The 17569-nt window shown below is 43.0% G+C and overlaps 1 protein-coding gene and 1 long non-coding RNA gene across 3 annotated transcripts; one reads left to right on the forward strand and one right to left on the reverse strand.

Moving 5' to 3' along the window:
• Positions 1 to 1370: 1370 nt before the first annotated feature.
• On the reverse strand, positions 1371 to 14907 carry CTNNBIP1 (catenin beta interacting protein 1). Of its 2 annotated transcripts, none has more exons than XM_026686450.2 (5): positions 14557 to 14907; positions 6363 to 6413; positions 5818 to 5942; positions 5124 to 5214; positions 1371 to 2999 (listed from the first exon to the last, which is right to left on the reverse strand). In XM_026686450.2, exons 3-5 carry the CDS (start codon positions 5911 to 5913, stop codon positions 2941 to 2943), a joined length of 246 nt encoding a protein of 81 aa, XP_026542235.1. In that variant the 5' UTR covers positions 5914 to 5942; positions 6363 to 6413; positions 14557 to 14907; the 3' UTR covers positions 1371 to 2940. The 2 variants fall into 2 exon arrangements, with proteins under 2 accessions (XP_026542235.1, XP_087800507.1); XM_087944381.1 differs by lacking the exon at positions 14557 to 14907 and adding an exon at positions 8049 to 8073.
• Positions 14855 to 17508, forward strand: LOC148129405 (uncharacterized). The gene is made up of 2 exons (XR_015745463.1): positions 14855 to 14932; positions 16726 to 17508. It is a non-coding gene; the product is annotated as an uncharacterized LOC148129405 (long non-coding RNA).
• The last annotated feature ends 61 nt before the right edge of the window (positions 17509 to 17569 follow it).

Below are 17569 nucleotides of genomic sequence, written 5' to 3' on the forward strand. Positions count from 1 at the left end.
AGGTCTTCTAGTCCAACCCCCTGCTCAAGCAGGAGACCCTAAATCCATTTCAGACAAATGGTTATCCAATCTCTTCTTAAAAACCTTCAGTGTTGGAGCACCCACAACTTCTGGGAGCAAGCCGTCCCACTGATTGTTCTAACTGTCATTAATTCCAGGTTGCTTCTCTCCTTGATTACTTTCCACCCATTGTTTCTGTCCTGCCTTCAGGTGCTTTGGGGACTAGCTTGACCCCCTCCTTCTTTGGGGCAGCCCCTCAATTATTGGAACACTATCATCATGCACCCCTAGTCCTTCTTATCACTAGACTAGACATACCCAATTTTTGCAAACAGTCTTCCTAGGTTTTAGCCTTCAGTCCCTTAATCATCCTGGATGCTCTTTCTCTGCCCTCTTTTTTGTACTCTGCCCTCTCATCTCACAATGAAAATTGCTGGCTGGTTGCTGGGAAGGAGGGAGCAGAGAGGGCCTTTCGTGGGGAGAATCTGAGAAGAGAGGCAGAGCAGAGCACAGAGGAAAAAAAAAAGAGGTGCACGTGCACATATGAACGAGGAGCAAGCAATGAGAGGTTCTTGGCAGATTAACAGTCCTGCACTAAACTGTTCAACACCTAAAGGGCTATTATGGGGTCTTCCTCGACCAATTGTCACAATAGCATAATTTAAGGTTATGCCTTCCTTTGCTATGTCTGAGGGGCTCGAGATCTTCGCCCCCCCCCCCCCAGTAAATCCTGCTTGTGTTATCAATGAACACAAAAAAACAAGATACACAGGAGAGCTCGTAAAACTGTATTTTCCCACCCCATTCAAGATACATTTTAGCCCTCCAGACGTTTTACAAAATAAGACACGCTCACTTTGCTTTTCTCAGCCGTTTGGAAACGCCGATCACACCACAGCCTATTAGCCACATTCCCTCTTCAACCCATCCAGACACCAGATTGAGCCTTAAATGGGCTTTCTTGAGGACCATTCCTCCCCCCCCCCAAAGGACATTTATACTGTTGGCACCGATCCTGGGTTGTTGGCACCAGTTGTTCGACATCTCTTCCCTATACAACAACAGAAGGACAGCGCTGGAAAAAGGGCTGGAGGCAGAGTGAGTAGCCTTTTGAAACTGCTTCACGGATGGGTTTTGGAAGGGAACATCTACAGCAGGCTGGAGAGAAGCACAGTGCAGTTTTCACAGAATGAAGAGCAAATGATTAAAAGAGAGTATTGTTGAGGGTGGAGGGTGTGTATGTATGTGTGTGTGCCGAGTTTTTGGGGGAAGAGCACCACCGAAGGATATTAAAAAAAAAGAAGAAGTTAATGAAACAAACAAACAGCACCAGGCGATGGTGGGATTTAAGTTGGTCCCGAACACAAAACCACAGTCCAAATTGTACCTTTTATTGAAAAGGAGGGTTAGACACAAACATTGGTTTGATCTTCTGGGGAAGGCAATTTCCTATAACGCAAAGAAGGAAATCTGGAGTCCCTACTGTGTGGAAATTTAAGTATAACCTGAAAAAGAATGTGTCCTTTTCAAAAGCCAGCCTTCTGCATCCATATTTTTAAGAAAACCAAAAAGGCCAAAACCCCAACTTTCTAGAGGAACTTAAATTTTACTGTTAAGGGTAAACTATATTTATTGTTGATTTCCCCAGTGGGTCACCAATGGGTGCCCAAGAAATGAAGCTTCATTTTCACCAACCCCCACAAATCAATTCTCATTTTCTCCTAGGCTAGTGTTTCTAACCTTGGCAACTTTAAAGAGGTCTGGACTTCAACTCCCAGAATTCCCCAGCCAGCAATGCTGCCTGCCTGGAAGGAAATACGTGGATGAAGCAGCTTTTGGGATCTTAATACTCTGGTCTATAACTAATACTGTGAATTGGTTCTACCACCTAGAGCCATTGAGAGTAAATTTTGTTAACCCCCCGCCCAAAAAAACAAAAAATACACTCAGGAATTAGAGTAAAGAGCTACAGCAAAACAGGTCCAATCTGAAGAGGAGGGTTGCAGATTTTGCAACCTGTCAATGCCGGCAGAGTGTCAGCAAATCTCCTGAGCACAAATGTGGTTTCTTGATTTTTTTAAAAAAATTGGGAAATTTCACCATCTCAACTCTGGGCTTTTGAGCGCTTCCTTTCAGCCTGAAGACCCACCCTAGAAAACCAGAGATTTCCGAGGGAGCAGCAGCCACGGAGGGGCAGATTTTGCAATTGGCTGAAAGTCAGCCATGGCTTCTTCTGAAAGGCAAGCAAGCTTATAATAAATAGAGCCAAGGATCTGCCTCTCCCACCCTTTCCAGAAATTGCAAAGCGGTAACTAAAACACATGGGTTACCCTCTTCCCCTCTGTCCTCCCCACCCCCACATTCCAGCAAAAAAACAAAAAACAAAAACACTGATCTCAGCAAAACATCTACAAGCCTCTCTAACCCAGGCCTCTTCCACTTGCCCACGACCAAGCCCCTCTCCAAAAACACACAACAAGCGTGACCTATATAATAAGCGCTGGCGCCTGAAGGCTTGGCAAGCTGGGCATCAGCAACCATTCATTAAAAAAAAAAAAAAGGGAAAATTAAACACGAGGGGGTTGGGGTGGGGCTGTTGCATTTCCTTCTCTGAACCTGCCAATCGGTTCGCTTTTTACGGGTGGAGGTAAGGGCAGGTAAGCCAATCCTAAATGCATTCCCGGAGTCATCCTGGATCGGCGACAAACCTACGGAGCCAAAATAATAGGGGAACAGAACCGACGGCTGTGAAATGCATCCAGGAGGGCTGGAGGGGAGAAGACAAAGAGCATTTCGAGCAGGGGGAGCTATCGCGGGGACACACCGGCTTTAGGAGAGGGCGCAAAGGGACCGAGGGGGTGCCCTTTCATCTTCCTTGACCTGCCTGGCGCTTCGTTTGCCCCCTTTCCAGTTCTATATAGCGCAAAAGAGCCACTCCAGTTACTGTCTTCGGTCTTCGGTCTCTGATCTGGAAAATGCCATCACGCCATCCTCGGCACCTGCGGCACAAAAGGGGAAAAGAGGTTGGCTTCTTTCGTTGGGCACCAACAATGAGGGTAATACGTGTTCTGGATGCCCTCGGGACAGTCTCGCAAAACCTCAGCCAACCCCCCCCGGGAATTCTGGGAATTGTAGTCTTCATACACCAGACAAGCATCCCACAAATCTGGGGAAAATGCGCCCTTCGCAACACCCAACAGGTCTAAGTAATTTTAAAAGAGCATCTTTAGCCCCCATGCAAAAGCATGGAGTAAATAAAGGCGTAGATCTCATGCTTAGCGGGGTAAATGTACTCTCTGTGGCACCTGCCTTGAGGCAGCCCATGCATATGGAGTTAACGTAGGCATGATAACTGCGTAACAAGCTCTCCAACAACCTCCAGGGCAATTTTCTCCTTCTAGAATAGGCTTTGTGGATGGAATGGCTGTGCTGTTCAGTTCTAGTCTACCTGCCCAGACTATGTTTGCATCTCATCTCTGTGCTCCCCAAGGGATCCGGCTTCTGCTAGAACCAATTTAGCTCTATTGCTATAGCAACCAGAGCTGCCAGAGCCAAAGGTTGGTCCTGCCACTTCAGTGGAAACCATCCAGGATTCCAGCCGCCCAGGGAACGAGCCAGCATCTCTGCGTGACTCCAACCCTCCCTTTTGTTTCGCAAACATACATTCAGATGTGCCCCAGGCCCTCCTAGAGAGAAGGGTGAAGCAGCGTGATTGGAACAGCTTCTTTTTACTCCCTCTTGAACAGGCAGAGCGCTAGTGCGGGGAAGATCAAAAGAGGCTGAGAAGGCAGGAAGGCTGCCAGCTCTATGCTCGTACGGATTAACACCTCAGCCCTGCTCTTTGGTACTTCTGAGCCAGGTCAAAAGAGCAATCCCAAAGCCTTAGGTTTGCAGTGACCCTGGGTGGTTAGGAGGGCATTCATTCACTTTTATCACCACTATCCCAGCAGCATTTCCAGACAAATCAAGAAGCTCGACTTATCAAGGAACACCTAAACAGAAAACCAAGGCACAGGAAAGCAGGAATTTTGCCCATCAACTACCAACTGGAGGAAACCAGAAGGAATGCTGATTCTTCAGCAGCAGGGAAAAACCAGGTCTATCCATTGCATCCAAACCAGCTCTAGTGGAAATAACATTGGGGAATATCCATAGAACAGAAAGACTATCACAGGTTAGGAGTAATCCTAAATTCCCAGGTCACTTTTGAACAAGCCACAAAGTCAATGGTGTGAGCCACAGCAATTTGGCTTTGAAAGTCAGCTTTCTACACCGGGCATCCTGAGCTTTAAGGAAGACAACACACATTGTTCAAAAACCAGGTGTGTAAATGTGGGAGCATTTTATTCTGTTTTTAAAGAGTGTGCTGCCATCTAGCGGCTAACCCTTCCATTCGGTTGCTGGATTTCAGTCTTCTGGCTTTCTTCTTTCATTGAGGAAATGCAGAATATTTATTCACCTCCCTAATGAGCATTCTGTGTTGTCCATCTATGGATACAGTTATTAGTTGGATTAAAACCATTGATAAAGAAATGCTACTAGTCCAACATGCTTTAACAGGACAAAGTAATGCACTTCAAACACGCCCAAGCTATCCTTAGGCGAAAAGTAGTTAGTTTCATCATCATCTTCTTTTAATGACCCCGTAATCCCTTGCGGGGTCTGAATGGAACTGAGTGTTTACTGGCCAGATGCCTTTCCTGTCGCCAGGGCGGAGTTATATTCAGCAGATGTATTCTCAGTGTGCTCAGAGAGAAAAATGTCTGCCTCTACCCAGGATCAAACTCACAGCCTCCTTATTGTGAGGTGAGAACTTCACCTGTAGGCCACCACACCACTCCGCAAAAAGTAGATAGTTTGAAATCCATTAAATATATCAGTAGCTACACTGTGCTTCAGTTTGGATACCCAAAGCAGTATATACAGTAAGTAATAAACATGCTAATGGAGAATCCTGGTTTAACATTAAAAGGAAAAAAAAACCACCATATTATGGGTGGTACAGGGAAGAGAATGAGACTGCTGTGCATTTAGTATTTTTGTCCTTTTCAAAATCAATTAAAGTGCTTCCGTGTTAAGTCATTTGTAGCAAAAAAAAAAAAAAGGTATAAACTGTTACTCACCTTGGTCAATAGAGTGCTGAGGAAGTTGGCTAAGCTGGCTATTCACTACTCCCACATACGTCCGTAGGAACTCCTCTTCACTGCTGGTTAACTGGAAAAGGGCAGAACAAAAGCCAGCCCCCATTAAAAGGCCAGGCAGACTTGCGGCAGATCAGTTATCCACCTGCTTGCTATTTAAGTTGGCGGCTTATTTATTTACGTACTTATCTTTATTTATATCCCACCTTTATATTTTTTGTAGGTAACTCAACGTGGAGAACATGCCTCTTTCCTCCTCCTCCTCCTCTTTTCCCCACAACAACTCTGTGAGCTGGGCTGAGAGAGATGGGTTGGTCCAAAGTCACCCAGACAGTTTTCATGCCATCAAGTGGAACTAGAACTCCCCGTCTCCCAGTTTCTAGCTGGTGCCTTGATCGTTAGACCAGTGGGTGGGTGGGTGAAAATGGCACAAGTAGCCCAGGGAATGATCCTCAAGATATTGCAAACAAGTTATCTATAATGATTGGGATTAATACTAATCCCCCAAGGTTGTGGGGATTACAGAGGGATTGTCCTGGAAATAACTTAAACAGTTCCTTTGGTGGCTTGCAACACATAAAAATTACCTTCGAGAAACTCGGAAGGCGAACCTGGAAAACCAGAAGATAAAAATTCTGGGCTATTAATGCTAAAAATTCCTGGCATGGATACGTACGTTTGATCCCATCTTTCTAAGCATTAGCAGGACTCTCACTTTCTGCTGAATGTACATCTCCTCCGGACTCTTCCCCGGAACAGCCTCACGGTTCATTCCCCTTTTTTTCCCAGTTTTGAAGGCTTCTGAAGAGACGATGAGACAAATAATATTAACTTTACTAGATTAATCCTGGGTATGGGAGAGATTCTGCAATGCCAACTGATAACCACCATCGGTATGAGGACTTCTTCACTTCTGTCCAGGGCAGATACTTGTCTGCATGCCCTTCGGTTTGGTGGGTTATCACATTCTTCTTTGTATGGGAAGAACTTCGAGCAGAAATTAGATGGTGACTGGCCAGAGACTTTTAGTAGATCCTGCAATAAGCAGGGGACTGGACTAGATAACCTTTTAAGATTTCTTCCGATGTGACTGAAATGATTCCATAAACATAGAAATAAGGCCTCTTTTTCACTGTATTCACTCAAAACAAGCCATACATTTAGGGTTTCCAAGTTATTTGCTGCCACTTTCCCAGCCCCAAAAAGTAATGACAGACTTACCAGAATACTTGATTGTGATCTCTTAGCCTGGAAATGCCACAAACAACAACCCTGTGAGAACAAAGCAACAATTTTTAATAGACATCCCAAACTAGTTCTAAATATGTTAAATATCCCATATTTGTTCAAGCCTTGTCTGGCAAAAAATGCAGGTTGTTCTCTACCCCGTGTTTGAACATTCGCTCTAATTAGTTTTGTTCGTCTAATGTTAAATTAAACGTTTCAGTTCCTGGAGGAAAACTTCTGTCATGAAAAACGGGAGGACAATTAAAAGAAGAAGAAGAAAAAAACAGTTCATTTCTTGGTAATAAAAGTAGTCAAACAGGAAGAAGGGGATGCCTGCTTTAACGAAAGCTGTTTTACAGTCAGGAAAACTTTTGGTCAGAATAGCTTCACAAAGCTGATAAGACACGTGTATGTAAACACATTGCTAAACCCACAATAATTTTAGCGACCAGCAAAATGGCATAATTTGTGCAGCCCGCATAAGGTCTTCTCAGGCCCAGGCATCCTAGGAGATTAATGCCTTCCTTCCTTGAGGAAGAGCAGTTCCTGAAGTAACAGAAAAAAAGATAATAGAGTAGAATAGAATCTGTTTATATAACATGCTTCATCTCGCCATCAGGGTTCAGACAACATACTGCACTACAAATAAATCTGCAGGACTGTTGGATAGAGACTTGGCCGAATGGTCACAGCTGCAATGCAGAAATCGTGGCCAGCCTTGTTGAGATCCACCAGAAATTGATGTGATGTGGAACTGCTCTAAACCTCAGATGAGGCCTGCTTTTAATGGTGCCATTTCATAGGGGGAGCTCACATACTAAAGCACTTCTCTGAAAGTGCACATTTATTATTAATACCATTGCTGTGCCATCCAATCCTCCTGACTCTGGATGGTGAGCAAAAATTCACTGCACAGTTTTAATCCGTCAATTTGCATAGGCAAAAATGCTTTGATACTTGTTTCCTACAAGGAGGGCAATTTTACAAGTACAGTATAGGCAGCCTGAGGCAGAGTCAGATACATCAAAATTACGGTAAAATCCTAGACAAAATTAAAAGCCCTGTATTAGGTCTCAGCTTCAGAGGGTTTTCTGCCTGGCTTAGAGGTTTTTGTCCCAGTACGGATGTTGGGATTTTTCCTATGGCTAACCCAGATAATCTGGGTTTTTTAATTTATTTGTTTCAAGTGAAGTTGCAAAATGTTTAGCATTGCTCACCATAAAGCAATCCCATGGATGGGATTTAAGCGACTGGGCTTAATGGATTTTATCACCCACCCACCCAATAAGCTGGCTACGAAGCAAAACTGCTTCTGCAAAACTACAGGTAGTCCTCAACTTACAACAGTTCATTTAGTGACCGTTCAAAGTTAAAACGGCAGTGAAAAGATGATTTATGACCATTTTTCACACTTATGACAGTTACATCTGTCATAAGTTACGGTCACGTGATCAAAATTCAGATGCTTGGAAATTGGCTCATATTCATGACAGTTTCTATGTCCCAGGGTCATGTAATCAGCTTTTGTGATCTTTTAGCAAGCAAAGTCAATGGGGAAGTCAGATTCACTGAACAACAGTGTAACTAAGTTAACTGTAACGATTCACTTAACAACTGTGGCAAGACAGGTCGTACAATGAGGCAAGGCGCACTTAACAAATGTTTCACTTAGCAACATACATTTTGGGCTCAACTGTGGTTGTAAGTCGAGGATTGCCTGTACTGCTCCTTCTAGAAATGTCCATGGCGCCAGGAAATCAGAATTCACACAGTTTCTCCCACAGATGTTTTGCTTAATGGAAAGCAACAATCAGATTCAAGTGCACCCTTAAAACACAGTAAAAGTTATACATTGTAGAAGCACACAGCTACATGAATACGTAGGCAAGCAAGCTATTACCCAGAGAACTTCATCTGTCACTACTGATAAAATAATCAAGTATTATTATTTTTTGCCTTCAGCCATCCTTCCTATTGGTTTGAGCGATGGCATATTATTGTCCTCCTTCCACATACAGCTTGACTGTGAAGGAGCTTGCTTTTTTTTTTTTTTTTTTAAATCCCCATAATTTTACAAGGGAAGCTTGGGGTTTCAGTTAAAAATTGAAAAGGCACAGTTAGCTTCAACTGCCAATGAACTTATGCCCAGGTATAGATATTTTGAGGGTAATATTGGCTGTGTGTACTGTCGATGGTTATGGTCCTAGAAGCAACCAGCAATGTTTAAAAAGACAGCTGTACAACAGCTGATCTAATGTGCGCTGCCTGTATAAGCTAATACAAAAATCACACACACACACACACAGAGTGCTGAGTTGTTTTCTCAAGGTATTACCCCAAGATTAAAGAAGATTAAACCTTCATAGGACCTTTAATAGTTAACAGTATGGCTATACTTAATGAGGGCATAAGAGCTGCTGCCTTGTTTCACAAGAAAACCTTCCAATAAACACTGGAGCATTGAAATTAGAGCTCCCTTGTCTCCCCTCCTCATGTATACACTCCCCCCCAAATTCATTCAGTCTGATTCATGACCTTGAACCACAAGTAGACTGAGACTGAATTAATTCACATTTCTATAGGGGTGTCCATACAGTTGTCCATTTATAAGTGAACAGTAAGATCCGGACATTTTAAAATTACAAGCTTGTTTCCAAGGGCTACTTTAAATTTTAGACAAAGTATGCACAGTTCTTATTTTTTAAAAAATTCAAATAAGCAGCAGTTAACCATACTTTTAAAAATCTTTAAATCCAAAACAGGAAAGTGGTTCATTTCCTGGATATGATCCTTCCTTTTTCATAGCTTCTTTCACAGAAGGTTTTGACAAATGGTGAGGGCGATGGTGCAATTAAATTCAAGAAACACCCCCCCCCCCAGGTAACTTTGTTGGATCAAATGGAAACCAGATACCCATGAAGTATTGTTATTCTTCTCTTCAGTCCTTGAATTATATGCAAGCTATTCTTTATACAAACAATGACCTACACAAGGTTTCCTCCATTGTATTCCAGGTCAACGAATTGATGTTTCTAGCCTTCTTAAGGTTAGTATTAATTCCCAATCGAGGTCAGGAAACAGGAGCTGTTAGGAATCTTGGAATGTTTGTTTAATATGCTCAAAGTATTGTAACAGAATATTGAAAGCTTTGCACAATCGAGGCCCAGAACTCAAAATACCTTTTCTACAAAAGCTCAATACTGTTGTCCTCATTTTCCGAGTCAAATCAATATCCCATCATAATTCCAGATAGGAAAAGTACAATTTCATTCCACCTTCAGCCTTAAAAGTTGAAGCTGCTGCAGGTAGATAAACCATTCAGCCGTCAAAACTGTACCGAGGTGGCATTTCAAGCAAGTCGCATGGTATTTAAACTACTGCTGGGTTTTGTCAATAAATATTCTTGGTAATTGTATTTATGTTAGTTTATTATAAATATGCTTTCTTATACAGGAAGTTATTTTTTTATCATACATAACAAAAATCAAATTATTTTTAACCATGAGAAAAGCTCAGGAAATATGTCAACAGTCCCTGTTATTTCAAAAGTGAAAATTCTTGTTTTTACTAAGAATTGATATGGATAATTGATACTCCTGAATGTAAGACCAGAATTAATGAGAGACAAGTTAACGTATCTTTGCTCACCTTAATCTATATACAGGCATTATCTGAGTATGGCTCTGAGGAGTGCCTTATCTGAAAAGATTTAGTAATCTAGAAACACAAACACACACCAGATATAAAAATACCCACGTGCAAGACATTTAACTGTTAAAACTGTCAAATAATGTAACTCATGCTGATTTTGTCTACAACTAAAATAATTAAATCAATGCAGAGAAATAGGATTTCACAATGAGAAGTGAGGAGTTTAGGGCAGTGTAATATTAATATTTCTGCATGATCCAATCTGGGTCAGTCATTGTGACAAGAAGTTTAGTCTCTCGAGCTTTTGGACTTGTGCTGGAGGTCATCCTCAGGGAACTTTTCTCTACAGAATGTTGGATCCTGCAGCATTATACCTGGACGCGTATATTTGCCTTCGATCATTAATATTTCTCTCTCTTACCAGCCACCTGTAATATTTATGTTTGGGTATCTTTGGAGTTGCTTTCAAAGGATATTTTAATTATGACAAGTTGGGAAGCTGCTACAAGAATGCCAAAGCAGTATAATGTTCTGCTGTCCCAAATAATATAATAATAATTGCTCATAAATATGTGACAAATTACTAATCAAGCCAAAGTCTTTAGGGGAAAAAAACCCAGGCATTTGTTGAAAAGCAGGGTTAAGCACAAACTCTTAACGAAATGTTAAAAACAACTGCCAGTACTTGATGTGAATAGTCGAAGGTCAAAATTTAATAAATCCATTTTGCCTTCAAAAATTTATTTGCTGCCAACATGTTCCATCTTTCCTGAAATTGTTCCCAATTCCTAATTGTTCCATTTTCCTAATTCTAAACTATTAATGCTTCACATATAGCATCTAGTTATTCCAAACCAAGGTTCCTTACAAAATCAGCAGCAACTGCAGTATGTTGACACTATTAAACAAAACAGGAAGCACACATCACTTCTAATTTCCCACAAGAGGTTTGTTAAGCTCCGCAGTGCAAGCTCTGCATTGCTATTTAATACATGGCCAGGACGGAAATGTGTTATCCACAAGACTAAGGTGTGAGATTCTGAGTTAATCTGCAGACTGCAAGTCTGTGATTCATTTTATAAAAACTAGGCTGCAACTATCGAAAAAAGTAACCTAACAGGGAAGGAAATGTCCTCAGGATAGAGCTGATTTCCTTTCTAGACAAGGGCCAAATGTGAAGCTTCTTTGCAATAAAAGAGTTAATAAGCCCAAGGTAGTAGCCTGCAACAGAAACAATTAAACAACATACACCAAGTACCTACTTACTATATTTACAGATTCCCTTCTGAAACTGCCTAATCAAGAGCTTATCTAAAGGCTTAATCGGTGCTCAATTACTGCAGACTCTCTTTACAAAATGATGAATTATAGTAAAAGGCAGAAGATTAATACAACTATTAAGCTTCGTGCCATAGTCTGCAATTAATCCAGATCTATCCTCAATTTATGCAGGATTAGCATACATGCCATTAAACACTTATCACACTGATTTACTGAGATGTGTCTGCCAACCGAATTGTGCAAAGTATTTGAGCAGAGATGGCCATGTGCATACCACGGGTAACCCTTATAAACAGGGTTTATAAACAGTCTAATTGCTAAAATACTATTATACATCAATAATTCCAATGTTAGGATTCTTAAAGGCTAAGTGTATGTTATCAAAATAGATTAATTTTTCAATATTCAAGTGAGATATGACCCTGTATTTTTAAAGCTTCTACTGACAAGGAGCTTAACTGCCTTGCACATTTCAGAAAAATATCTCTATGAAGAGAAATCGCCCATTTCTTTTGCCATCCACTACTGCAAAGGATGATGAATTAATTAAGCCTATGCTTTATGTGACCAAATGTCTTATAAAACATTATATAAGAATTCTAGCCACCAACTGAATTAAAAAAAAATGCTTTCAAAAATGTTATAGAAACACAACTAAATTTGGCATACAACTCGACAGTGAATGCATTACAGGTAGTCTTTGACTTACAACCACTATTGAGCCCAACATTTAGGTTGAGAAATGAGACATTTGTTAAGTGAGTTTTGTCCCATTTTACCAGCTTTCTTGCCACCGTTGTTAAGTGAATCACTGCAGTGGATAAGTTAGTAACCCGGTTGTTAAGTGAATCTGGCTCCCCCATTGACTTTATTTATTTATTTTGTCAAACAATTATTAGATAACAGGTATAAGTATAAACATGGTTATAAATACATGAAATAGATACGAATAAGAAAAAAAAGAAACCATAGGACAGGGACGGTAGGCACGTTTTGGTGCGCTTATGCATGCCCCCTACAGGCCTCTTAGGAAAGGGGTGAGGTCAATAATAGACAGTCTTTGCTTGTCAGAAGATCTCAAAAGGGGATTGCGTGGTCTTGGGACCCAGGAGCAGTCATAAATAAGAGTCAGTTGCTCAGCATCTGAATTTTGATCACATGATCGCTGGAAAAGCCGTAACTGTTAAAAACGGTAAATAAGTCACATTTTTCAATGCTGTCGTAACTTTGAACAGCCACTAAACCAACTGTTGTAAGTCAAGGAGTATCTGTACTCTGGTTACATGACTTAAGTTTCCATGGCTTTTACTGTGCTCCACAATGAAGACTTATTTTTCCACTGAAGACTTATTTCAATCCATTAAAAAAAATAGGACCACACTTTTCTTACAACGTATTGAACAGTCAAAAGCAGACAGGGCAGGAGTGAGTGAGTGAGGATTCCTTCCGAGTTCTACATTCTGTACTTAAAAGCACAAACTTCAGGTAATTTAAACGTACCTCTGAAAACACAGCCAAGTGACAACACGCACTAAGCTAAAACCTAGAACAACACTCAGGATGGGAGCGGCAGATACTGTAATCGGCTCAGGCTATTGTTCTTCCAGTTTAGAACTGTTTTGACAGGCAGAAACTCTTTAAGGATCTTGGCTAGGAAGGCACCTGGCATCTCCTCTCTAGCATCTGATTTTTTTTTCCCCCACTTAGACATGACCAGAACTGAAGCTGGAATCTTTTACGTGCAAAGCACATACTCTTAAAACTGAGCTACTGGCTTTGTCCGAAAGAGAATACTGTATCCAAGGACCCCAGAGCTGTTTCCTGTCATAGACTGGAACCCCTTTTCTCTGCCATATAACCAAGCTTCCTGCCCTAAACTTGGCTGAGCGAGAATCTGTGTCTGGATATAAACTCTCAAGGCCATGTCAATTTTCCAGCTGGTGTATAAATATATGAGGGTGATCAATTTTGAGAACTTGGTTAGGATGACGGGCGGGGTGTGGAAGCAGGCAAGGGCACCCAGGGTGGCGGCTGCAACTCCGCTGCCAAAGTTGAGAACTCAAGAACAATTAAACCACCACTGTAAAAACCGCACACAACCCTCCTCCAAGAATGGTAAAAATTGTGCTGTATTTCAAGCTAGACAGCAGTCCATAAAGTTAACATCATTGCCCAGAGGATCATGGGTTGCCCTCTCCCCTCTTTGGAAGAGCTTCATAGCTCCCGCTGCCTAAGAGAGTTCAAAACATCCTTAAAGATCCATCTCATCCTGGGCACCCTTTTTTTTTTTTGAACTATTACCATCTGGCAGACAGTACAGGACAATTAAAAACAAGGGTAAATAGGCTGAAAAACAGCTTCTATCCCAGAGCAGTAAAATATATTGAATTCTTTTGTATAGAATTCAGAGCGAGGAAGTAGGGAATGCTGCGGGTCCCATCCCTGAGGGAGATACACCAGGTGGGACCTAGAAGAAGGGCCTTCTCCGTGGTGGCTCCCTCTCTCTGGATCATCATTCCCCCAGAGATTAGAACCACCCCCCACTTTAACACTCTTCCAGAAGGCACTGAAGACCTGGTTCTGCCAGCGGGCCTGGGGAACCCATGAAATGGCTTGTGTGATCTGCTGTCATCGGGGCGGGAGCGGGTGGCAGTTGGGTGGTGGTGGTGGTTTTGTTATATTGTACTTTATTAATTTATCTGATTCGTTTTTATTGTGGTTTTATATTCTGTAAGCCGCCTTGAGTCGCCAATGGGTGAATGGGCGGCAATATAAACTCAATCCAATCAATCCATAATGCAATTATGATATATGCAGTATCAGGGGAGGTTTCAATTCTATTGCATAGAATGCGAAGGATGCACCTTCGTGTTTTATTTTTTTAGAGTTCGAAGGTGCCCTGAAGATGGCATTTAATTTCATTGTACGAGGAGGGGCAATGACAATAAAATAAACTAACTATTAAGCGGTGGATTGAAGCAACTTTGGGGGGTGGGGAAGGGAAGGGAAGGAGAGGCTGGCACACACACACACACACACAAAACACACACCCCTCTCCCGGAAACCAGAAGCAAGAGTGACTCCATGTTGGAAAGAGACAAAACACACAGCGGGAGGCGGGGAGGAAAGAAGAGAGAACGGCCGTTGCGGGGGGGACGAAAGGGGGCGATGGCACCCTCGCGGGCGCGCACGCGCAGACGCCGCCGCCAGCGCGCGCCGCCTTTTGTAGGGCGGGGTGAGGCCGAAAGGCGCTTACCTGAGGCGGTGGGTTTCTGCCTTTTTTTTTTTGAGGAAGAGGAAGGGGGTCTTTGATGAGGGAGGGGCGAGCCTCCCCCTCTCCGTTGGCGTCTCCGGGAGCGGCGAAGAAGCCAGGCGGGTTCCGTGAGGTGAGACGCCCGGTTGCGCCGGAGAGCGGCTCGTGTGCGAGCGAGCGCCTGCCTCTTCTGCTGCGCCTCTTCCTCCTCCCTCTGCCGTCGTGACTCAGAGCGGCGGCGACCGAGGGAGGGAACGGAGGAGGAGGCGCCTGGACGACTCCAGGAGGAAGGGAGGGAGCCGCCGCCGCCGCCGCCGCTCCAAACGCGGCCAGCCGCTTCGCCTTCGGGCGGCAACATCGCGACAGCAGAGCGCCTGAGGTAAAAGGGGCGGGGCTTCGAGGCCATGGGAAAAGTGCGAGGGTGGGCGGGCCGGAGGAAAGAGGGCGGGGCCGGTTGGGGGGGGAAGGAAACAAACGACGTCCCTCGCGCCGCGTGAGGGGGGCGGGGCTTCGAAGCGGCGGAATGAATGGAAGGGCGGGGCTTGTGGGGGGGTGTCCCGCCCTCGTGGGAAATAACTGCTTATCCGACGGCTGCCCATTCTTAGCGACCCGCATGCAGAAGAGCGGTGTTGCCCAACTTTTTAAGTGTGGACTTCAACTCCCAGAATTCCCTCAACCAGCCGTGAAATTAACACAGTGGGAAGGGATCTTGTAGGTCATCTAGTCACCCTCCTCGCCTGGGCTGTCTTGGTGAGACAGTCCGGAGGTCTGGGTCCGCCCCTTGGCCCCAGCCCTGGTGTTCAATAGACAAGGGCTGGCGCTGCGCCCCTCCGGCCTGCGGCTGTCTCGGGCCCTGTTGTCGGTGGGGGTCTTCTAGTCCGACTCCTTGGTCAGGCAGGACAGACAAATGGTTATCCAACATCTTTTTCAAAACTTCCGGTGTTGGAGTATTCACAATTTCTGGAGGCAAGTTGTTCCACTGATTAATTGTTCTCACTGTCAGGAAATGTCTCCTTAGTTCTAGATTGCTTCCCTATGACTATCAGTGTTGTACCTTATGATTCTTGACTTTTGACGAATGTATCATTTATGTATACTGAGAGCATTTGCACCAAGACAAATTCCTTTTGTGTCCAATCACTCTTGGCCAATAAAGAATTCTATTCTATTCTATTCTATTCTATTCTACTCTATTCTATTCTATTTGCTTCTCTTTCCTTTCCTTCCACTTTTCTCAGCATTATAGCATTCCCCTGAAATTATTTTCTAGGAATAATCTTTGATATGGTGTGTGTGTGGGGAAGACAAATGTAAATGAATAGTAAATAAATAAGTGTATGTAAGCATTTACTCTTGAGTCATACAAGAAAAGCAGGGAGTTGGACTAGAAGACCTCCAAGGTCCCTTTCAACTCTGTTATTCTGTTAAATCTCAATTTTAATCCCCAATATGCACAAACGAAGTTAGTAGATAGTTCTAACTGGAAAGTCAGTTTAGTGTAGACTGCCATTCTCAACTTTGGAGTCTTCTAGAAGGGTTAACAGTAGAAACTCTCATCAATCCTACCCAACATGACATGATGAGAATTAAGCTTTAGATATCTGTGGATCAGTTTCATTGGTAAATATATATTTATATCACACACACACACATTGTGTGTGTCTGTATCTGTAAGCATCTAGTTTATAAATTACACATAACATTACAATAAGTCTGCAATCCACTGAAATGGGCATAAATTATCTCCCCACTTTTGAAGGACTGATCTATTATAACAGCATAGAATTTATTTCAAGCTATCGGTTTCCATGTAATAGGTATGTAAACTTCAGACCCACATAATATTAAATCTTTCTTAGAATAAGTTTCTCTTCAAGTCAAATAAACCACCTTTCACGTGCTAATTGGCCGACGGCAGGGAATAAGGTTATGGCGGGAATCTATGACAATCTTACCAAGCTTAGAGATTGACCTGTTTTGAGGTTGTTCCGATGAAATCCATAAAAATGTCAGATAGAAAAACTGGGGGGACCTGCAAGGGGCGTATTTGCCATGTTACTCAAAAAGTCTCCCCCTGTTTTTGGTTGAACATTTCATCCAATTCTTTATCCGAGGCTCACCAAGAGGTAAGCTTGCTTAGTTGCCTTGCTCCTTTCCTCTCCTTCCTGTCAGTCCCAGAAGGGAACATTCTGCACTTCCCAAGTTGTGTTTTAGCACTTAAAAAGGACATCAAAGCCCAAAGACTCAGGAATTGATAACCTGTGTCAGCTTCCGAAGACCTTAAGATGAAAGCCCTTAAAAAGAGCAAAAGCGAACAGCAGACAGGAACTGGAAGGATGCATCTATGCTGCGATCTGAGACCACTGTGAGCACGTACACAGGGAACAGTAGGCAGTAATGACAATTAATTATTTAAGAAGCGCTGAAGGCTTTCGTGCAGGCTGCGAGGAAAAAAGGGGGCTTGGAAGCATCACTCTGGGGTCCTTCGGTTGGAGGCTCATTAATTAGCATGCTGTGTGAAGGAAAGAGGAGTCTGCCGCTATTTCATGTTCATCTGAGGAGGAAGATTTGCAATTAAGGCATCTGTTTGCCTTTTATAACTGACCAAGAGGCCTTTTGAAGGTGGTTACAGGCTTCAGACACTGTTTCAAAAGATGCCATATGGCCTGCCTTGTCCCTGTTTGGCTGATTATGTAATTGCTGAAGGAGACGACTCCGCTTGCCTTTAGAAAGCTCTCAACAACAAAAACAGGCATCAAACTGATGGCAGAGTTGAAAGGTTCATGTTTAAAACAAAGCGAGGTTCAAAATCGAGGCGCGAATTCCGAAGCCAACAAGTTGCTTCCATCCCTTCCAAGCCCACAGAAACTTCAAACTGCATCCTTCTGCATGGTTCTCTTTCAGGGGATGTGTGTACAACTCTTAACATTAGACAATGCATAAGATCCACCGCTCGGGTAATTGGCTTTGGATAAACCCTAAAAAAAAAACCTATTATTTGGGGCAAACTTTAAGG

Source organism: Notechis scutatus, chromosome 16 (genome assembly GCF_049901735.1).
Source record: "Notechis scutatus isolate UNSWTSFEM ecotype Mainland chromosome 16, rNotScu1.2, whole genome shotgun sequence".
NCBI lineage: Eukaryota > Metazoa > Chordata > Lepidosauria > Squamata > Elapidae > Notechis > Notechis scutatus.

Bases quoted from the DNA above. Each gene is read 5' to 3' on its own strand.
- CTNNBIP1 (XM_026686450.2), bottom strand. From the start codon at position 5,913: ATGAACCGTGAGGCTGTTCCGGGGAAGAGTCCGGAGGAGATGTACATT. The intron at 5,215-5,817 runs GTACGTATCCAT...GCCCTTTTCCAG, and splicing joins TTAGAAAGATGGGATCAAAC to TTAACCAGCAGTGAAGAGGA. The intron at 3,000-5,123 runs GTGAGTAACAGT...TTTGTGCCGCAG, and splicing joins TCAGCACTCTATTGACCAAG to GTGCCGAGGATGGCGTGATG.